At 48.4% G+C, this 7,941-nt stretch overlaps 1 protein-coding gene across 2 annotated transcripts in view; it reads right to left on the bottom strand.

Annotated features, from left to right (window-relative positions):
• Nucleotides 1-1,387: 1,387 nt before the first annotated feature.
• ATP2A3 (ATPase sarcoplasmic/endoplasmic reticulum Ca2+ transporting 3) overlaps nt 1,388-7,941 on the bottom strand; it is a 39,158-nt gene continuing 32,604 nt past the window's right edge. For both annotated transcript variants that reach the window (XM_026861605.1, XM_026861604.1), the window contains one exon: nt 1,388-6,558. In XM_026861605.1, the coding sequence (XP_026717406.1) occupies nt 6,542-6,558 (17 nt within the window). In that variant the 3' untranslated portion in view covers nt 1,388-6,541. The remainder of the gene's footprint in view (nt 6,559-7,941) is intronic.

Below are 7,941 nucleotides of genomic sequence, written 5' to 3' on the forward strand. Positions count from 1 at the left end.
TCTTTCCAATTTTAACTTGTCCTTGACCTCTCTTCGCTCCTTCCCAGCAGGGCTGGCTCTGCTCCGTGCCCGTCCCGCGCTGTGACGCCCTGGCGCAGACAGATGTTTTTGGTGGTACTCACCCCACAGAAGTGGCATTTCCATCCCCGGTTGCTGCTGCAGCAACACGTCTCTCCAGAAATACCTCGGCCATGGTTTAGCCAATGCCAAAGCAAACACATGACCCCAAGATGCTGGGGGTACCAAAACGTGTCAGTGGCCCTATGCCTGTCGCAGCTGCTTGGAGCATGGCACACACACCCCGTGGGGCAACTGAACACTGCCATGGGGTACAGAGACCTTTGGGGTTTTTTAGGAGTAACAACTGTTTTCTGCCTCTGAAACACATGCATAGCCCCAGCGGTGATGGTCCCCAGGGGTGCAAGGACTGATGCAGAATCAGGTGGGGAATTTGGGGGATTTTGCCTTCACTGCTGCGAGTTGAGACAGTGCTGCATCCTCAGGAGCAGCTGGTACAGGGGACTGGCTTGAGGGTCACCTCCAGCCATGGCAGTGGTGGCCCTCATGCATCAACACTAGACACCAGATCTGCATTTGGAAAGAGGAGGCCAAGCAATAGCCCTTTCCAAAACCCAGTGTTTGCTTGGGAGTTCCATGTCCCTCTTGTAACCCCCTTTGGGTTATAAAGGTTTTGGGCTACCTGGTGCAGCACCTTTCTCCTGCTCATAGCACTGGGAAGGGGCACATGGGGCCACATATCAGCAAAAATGCACCATGGGCAGATGTTGCCACGAACCCAGATCTGCTCCATAACACAACCTGCAGCTACAGCAGGATTTTCCACTTAAAACATGACTGTAAGCAGAGCTCTGGGTGATGCAGATGGAAATGCATGGACTTGAGGCCCTGTGCCATACCCCCAGAGAAGGCCAAGTTATTTAATTATTATTTAATAACTATTTCTTTTGGAGGTCATTGCAGAGCTTATTTAAACCTCTTCTCTCAGCTGGGGGAGATAAGGTGAGGACTATTCTGGATACAGTCAAAATTAGCACTGTTATTTGTATTCTTGTGCCCCAAGAGCGAATTAGCTGGTACTTAAAAAAATTCCCAACAGTCGTATCATGCCACTCCTTTCATTTCGCCTTTGTCGTCCCATGCCAGAGACAAACTCAGCTCCATTTCTAGTTTGGCTGCTCTGAAAACCCACAAGAAATCCTGATCTGGTGAGCACAGCTCCTTTTACGGCTGAAGAATGCCCTCAGGCACTCTGTACAGCTCCATGGGCTCCCAAATGTCCCCCAAATTGGCCACAAATGGGGTAAAAAACCAACAAAAATATTAATAAAACAACACCCCACCCCACCCCCAAACAAACCCAGAGCCATCCAGTAAAATCGCTTTTATTTCTGTAATTTCATAAGTATAAAACAAATCAGCCCAATATTGTGTGAACAGAGTGGATTGTATGGATGTGACCACGAGGAGCCTTCCCACATCTTCACGGCACACCTGGCTATTTACAGCTGGACAAAGGACATGATTTAGGAAGCAGTAATTTAGTGGAAAAATATCTCTCATATAATAAAATAGGAAACCTTGTTTCTTTCAATTCTACCCCTCAGATAACACCCTCCCACCCCCCCCAAGATATAATGATTTACCTTTTGCTACGAAGCACAAACTCAGAGATTTCTAGATTTGGCTGTTCAGGCATCTCATATAAAAAAATCAGCATATTCCCAGACTGAAGCCAGAGGGCACCTGCTGGCAGCTCAGAAGTCACCCTCCTCTTGGTCCCAAGCACCCGGATTGACCCAGCTCGGACGCCAGCCGGGGGTGCCCATGTTCCCATCGCTTCAGGTGCACACAGACTTAGGCTCATTTAATGCCCCACTCATACCGAAAGCTGAATGGCACCGAGAGGACAAGAACAGGGAGCACAGTTTACCTTGTGTGTCCCCTCCCTCGCTGCAGCCCTGCAAACTCTAACCCAAACTGTGCCATGCAAGCTCTGCATGGAGTGAAGCCCTTCTCCTTTGTCCCCAAAACCTGAACCCTGGGCTGTCTTCCCACCAGGGACAAGCCCTGACAGAAACTGCCACTGCAGAAGTAGGGAAAGAAAGCCCAGGTGGGACTGGACAGGGACGGCTGAATCTTGGCATCATTCAGACAAGGTGATGGCCATGCCACATATGGACAAAAATTCACAGTAAATCTTAGGAGTTGGTACTGGGGACTCCTGTGTGTTTAAGTTCAAGGACTGATATGATGCCAAGGTCACTAAACCCCATGAACATCTCCCTTCGACCAGGTCAGCATTAGCCTGAGCCCCTGCACGGCAATTATTTGATGAGTTTTGGTGGAGCAGGACCCTGACTGGGAAGCAGCACTACCAACCTGACATACAAAAGAGGGACCAAAAATTGCTGCTGAGTTTTCCTATTGCTCCTCTGGCTACTTCTGCCATCCACACCATGAGCAGAGACTCCAGTACAATCCCATATTTGATGCCCTTACAGGAATGAAGTCCCCCAGCCCCTCTAGTAAAGCCTGTCCCTCCTGACTTCTCCAGCACCTGGTGGCACCATCCAGCCTTGGCTGAGCAGAGCATCACAAACACACACACAACATCTTCACAGTGCCAAAATCTCAAACACACAAACCTCATCCAGACCCTGAGCCATACACTGGTCACACGACTGAAATAAAATGTAGGATGCAGTACTTCTTTTCTCTGAAGAGCATCTCTTTTTCCTTTTCCAACATGCCTCCTGATGGTATCACACGCCACAGGGGAAGAGCTCATCCACCACTGGCCGCAATGACATGACATCCCAAAACAGCACAAAAGACTTTTCACAGCTGCTGCCCAAAGCTGACCCCCCCCCAGGTGCTGTAACCCAGCACGTGCCTGGCCCCTGAGAAAGGAGTATAAAGTGCTTGTGGACACGCCACGCTGCCATCCCTGTGCATCCTCTGTTGTACATCTCACATCGCTGCTTCCATGTGTGTGGAGGATCTGTCACAGCAGCTCACCGATGCTAAAGGTCTGACTGGAAAGACCTAGGTTTTATTTCAAAACTTTGAATATGCCAGGCAGCACCATCAAAACAAAACTAAAAAGGAAAGAATTCCTAAACTCCGTTGTCAAAAAAGCAAGGATCCCAGAGGCTTTGCCCCTAAGCTGCTTTTTTTAACAAGTTCTTGGGCAAAACCCAGTGCCCAGCTCCCTTGTATTGCACACAGTTGGATGCATTGGTAAGACACAAGACCTGATCCCAAAGCGATGGTCTTGGCTCTGGGATCTCCAAGTCTGCACAAGAACATGCTCTAGCTTGTAAAAGTGCCCAGCACGCTGCTGGTGGCATATATGTAATAAATAACTACTCCGTGATTTGTCCTGACCCTTCACCAAAGCATAAAGGAAAAATAATTAGAGCTATTTTTCTAATTCATTAAAATATTTGAATTATAAACCTCTGTAATCAAAAAGCATGGAGTGAAACCTGTATTCCAAGTAATTAAAGGATGGGAGGAAAGAGAGAGATGTGGTCAACTGTTCACAGGAGGAAATGGTCCCTCCTAGCAAGGGGATGCCTGATCCAGGTAGCCTTGGTGCAGATTTCCTGCACTATTTTCTAGTCGATCTAGAGGCTTACAATATAAATGCAAGTGCAATTTGCCGCTGCTGGAAAGAACAAGCCTTTGGCTGGGACACAGCTATGGTTTCTTGCCTGTGATGGCTTGGGTTTTGGTAACTCACAACTGCAACCCAGTAACTGCACCAACAGATGGACATTGCCCAGGTTCGCAGCAGTGTGGCATCTCCATCAAAATAACATCAACTTGGCATCTCTGTCAACAATAAGATAACAAAGTCAGCATCTCTTCAAATAGCTATTCTGTTTGTGGGTTAAGAAGGATGCCTGCTACAACCACCTCCACCTCTCCACTGTCAAGTGAGACTAAGCAAAAATTACCAGCAGGAATTTAACAATGAGTTAAAATTTCATTACTTCATCTCTGCTCTGAAACAGAGCTCTTTCTTTTTTTTATTTTCTGTCTCCTCACATTGGAGATTCCCATCCATTATTCAATAGTCATTAGTGGGACTTTTATACAAGAAACTTCTCCACAAACATACATATTTGGGTGAAGTTAATAATCCTACACCAGACCTTAAGCCCGGGGAGATCAGTGTAACTCAGGTGGTGCAATACAGAGTGGATGGTCCAAGCAGGTCGCCGCACACCATCGTGCCCCAGGGAGAAGCCATCGGGCAGCTGAAAGCCCCGCTGGAGCCTACAAACAGTGCTGAGATGCTCTAAATCCAGTCCAGCCTCTCCCAAACTGGTTTTCAGCCTCAGGGAAACACAGAGGCAATTTCCTCTGAAGTCACTGATCTAGTACTGGATTAAATTCCTGCTGGTTCTTTCCCAGCACAGAGAGCTGGAGATGATCTGTACTAAAATAAGGTGAAATCCAGCCTTTCAGGGAATGGCAAACAACATATCGACAGCGTTAGCCTTACTGAAGCCTTATTTTGAAGGCTTAAGCAGTACCTGGGTCATGCCCTGGTCCTCTGTGCCAGGGTCAGTGTCATCCATAGTGAAAATCTTTAAAGAGGAATTGGTTGCTCCGTGGGATCACCAATTAAATCAATTAGACCACATTCAAAAAATAAAACTTCAAGACAAAGTATAATAATATTTTTTTAAAAATCAGCAACTTCTAACCACAGAGTATCTATAAAGATCTTTTTTAAGAGCTCCATATTAAAATTCCTTGAATACATTATATATTAAATACAGTAACAACATTTCATGCAAGGTTTTCTGTACAATTAAATCAGCTCAGTAGTATAACAATTCTGTACATTCCCATTGGTCTGGGGGCTCTGCTCATCTTCAATGCTGGTGATGGAGAAAAGAAAGGAGGGATGACAATTGGCACCTACTGTACAGAGTAAGAGTAACTCTTGCCCAGGTGAAAGAGAAACAGAAAAGCACTGGAAGCTTTTAAGAGGCAAAAAGTAAAAGAAAAAACCCAACAGCAAAGGAGCAAAATGCTATCCAAAACCCTGTCTCTACTGCTGCTGCTGGAATTTAAGAGAAAGGAAAGATAAAGGGTTTGGCTAGCTAGATATCACCAGGACGGATCATAGGGGAACGTGAGGAAAACAGAAGGGTGGATTTGGAGAGGTGGAGAAGAAACCACTTGCTATCAGCTTCTCAGCTAAAACAGCTCAATGGAGAAAGCTCAGTTTACTGGATTCCAAAATCCACTCCTGATCCACAGACCCTCGCTGCAGCCTGTGTCACTCCTGCTGCAGAAAAATCCCAAGAGGATAAAATAAAGTTGGTGCCTTATAAAAAGGGATGCCATGACCAACACCTTCATGGAGAAGGACGACGTTATGTACAAGCATACATTCATTCCCGTCTCAAAGGTGGATCACTGGTGTCAAGGATGCCCTGTGCAAGACAACGATGTCCTCCGAAGCAGAGGACACGAACTCATGGAAGTTTCTTGCGTAAACTCCTAAGGAGTTAAGCTCTACTCCTGCTAGAAAATAGTTAAAAATCAACTGAGGAAAGAAAATGCGACCAGGAGGGACCGGTAGACATGAGAAATGCAAAGTCGGTCATCCCATGCTTTGTTTTAAATGGTTGCCCCTATGAGGAAGAGGGCTACGGCTTAAATAGTGCAGATGGGATCTAACAAGACACCGGCTGGAGGAGAACAGACAAGACTACGTCATGCTTTGGTGTCGGATGAACCTGAGAAGGTGCAGGCTTTCCACAACACGGGGGTCAAACAGGACAGTGTGATAAAGAGGGAGAGCTTCACCTTCAATCGCATGCACCTGACCCTGACGTATAAACCCGCGTCCGCGAGACCCACCCCACCAGTGCTCACGCTGTGAGGCTGCTCCCAGCTGCTGCAGCCCGCAGGCACTGCAGCCACAGAGCAGAGCACAGCAGCTGCAGCGATGTGCCCACCGACACCGCTGATATCACCGAAGGTTGGTGACCCCAACACACGGCCCCTCCCCTGCCCTCGCCCACCGCCAAGCCCTTCCCGGCCCCGTGAGCTGCCCTTGCGCATCCCGTCCTGCTGGGGGATGGAGCCTCCTGCCCGCACTCAGTGTATTCCCTAAAATCCCGACTCCCCGCCTTGATCTCCCATGAAGGACACCTTGCCTGACCTCACCCAGTCAGGGTGAAAATTGGAAAGAGGTTCTCAAATTTTGCAGGAACAAATCCCCAAGGAATCGCATTATGCCGACCCAGGTCCACACAGCTCCGTCCCCAAACCCTACGCCAGCTGTCCAGTAATTGCACTCTTATGTACAGGAAAAAGAAAGCTACGAAACAAAACAAAATCAGTATTTTTCTTTTCGACGATTCACCCGCATTTGTCTGATAGTCGGACACATGCATGTCCTGCTGGCTTCTAGCGATGGTCACGCATGCAAGACTTCAGTCCGAGTTACAAGTTAGGGATCCTTCAGGTAGGAGTGTTTTCTTCGTGTCATTCATTTCTTGTCCTCTTCTGAAATCAAGGAAAAAAAAGAGAAAAAGAATTGGTGAGAGTTCAAAGGCAGACCAGCTCCCTGTTTTATCAAGAGTGGTTGCTCCTGGGTTGATCCCAGAAGGGACCTGGGATCCCATCTGCAGAGTTGGCCTGATTGCAGCTGCAGCAGCTCAGGCTGCATGAGGAGGAGGATGCTGGTCCCCAGGTGAGGAAGGGATGTAGGAAAAGGGATGAGTCAGAGCCATGCAAGCAGGAACAGCGGGAAGGTGAGCAGGCAGGAATCCCCCACCGCTGCTCCTACCAAGAGCATCAGGCAGCACCCAGAGAAAGGCAGCAGTGCAGAGAAGAGGAAACTCATGGCATCCCACCACCCATCCCAAAGCCCTGTCCCTGCTGCAGCCAGACAGATGGATATTGCTCCAAGAGCTGACACCACTTACACATGCTACATATATATGTACATCCATATATACCTCCAGAACGACTAGCAAGGACCAATCCCCCATGGCAGGGGCTGTGCCACCCCAGGGCTGCCCTCCCTTCTCCCACCCCACTGACGGATGGAACCGCACAGGGAAGGTAACAGGCAGCACAAGGCCTCAAAGGAAAGCTGCAGGGTTCAGCTTGAACTCTATGAGCAGCATTGAAATCCCTGCCAGAGCTTGACTCACAACTAGATCCCCAATTTTCAAGCAGTGGACAGCAGCATCCCCATCCCCCCGAGGCAGCAGCTACTCTTCAGCCCAAGGCTGGGAGAGACCCTGCTGGCAGCTCGGTCTGCCCAGAACAGGGTTTTTTTTGCTTAAAAAACCCCCACCCACAAGGCAGCTTTCTGAGAAGAGTTAGAAAAATCACTTATCATGAACCTTGTGATCGTATTTCTCTATCTTTCATCGCTGCACACATCACCAAACACATCTCACAGAGGACCACTGTTCCTGTGCTCTTGATAAATAGGGGTCCTGCCTGGGGTTACCAGTGAGGCTCCGCGACTGCTGCCAGCCCTGGTGCTGACAAGCTTCCAGGAGAATTAATAAACATCAGGGGAGAGAGAGGGAAAAAAAAAACCAAAACCTTTTTTGAAACTTCTGCCAAAATTTCATTCCAGCACTGGCTGGAGAGCCCAGCCCTCGTGTCCTGAGACAAAACTGATGCTGCAGCGGCAGCATCTCTCTGGATGACCTCTGCACTGCGCCCTTCAGAGCAGAGCAGGGATGCTGGTGACCACACTGAATTAAATCTCATTGCAATAATGAAAATTCATTTCCTTTATATTGCAGGGGTGTCTCTTCAGCAGCCCTGGCAGCTGAACAGACCCTGACAGGTGACACGCTGGTGGTTATTTGCCCACCACGGTGCTTCCCCTGAATGCTTCACCCTGTGGTTGTGCAAACAGGGGGG

Source organism: Athene cunicularia, assembly GCF_003259725.1.
Source record: "Athene cunicularia isolate RWA chromosome 19 unlocalized genomic scaffold, athCun1 chr19_part1, whole genome shotgun sequence".
In the NCBI taxonomy this organism is placed as follows: Eukaryota; Metazoa; Chordata; class Aves; order Strigiformes; family Strigidae; genus Athene; species Athene cunicularia.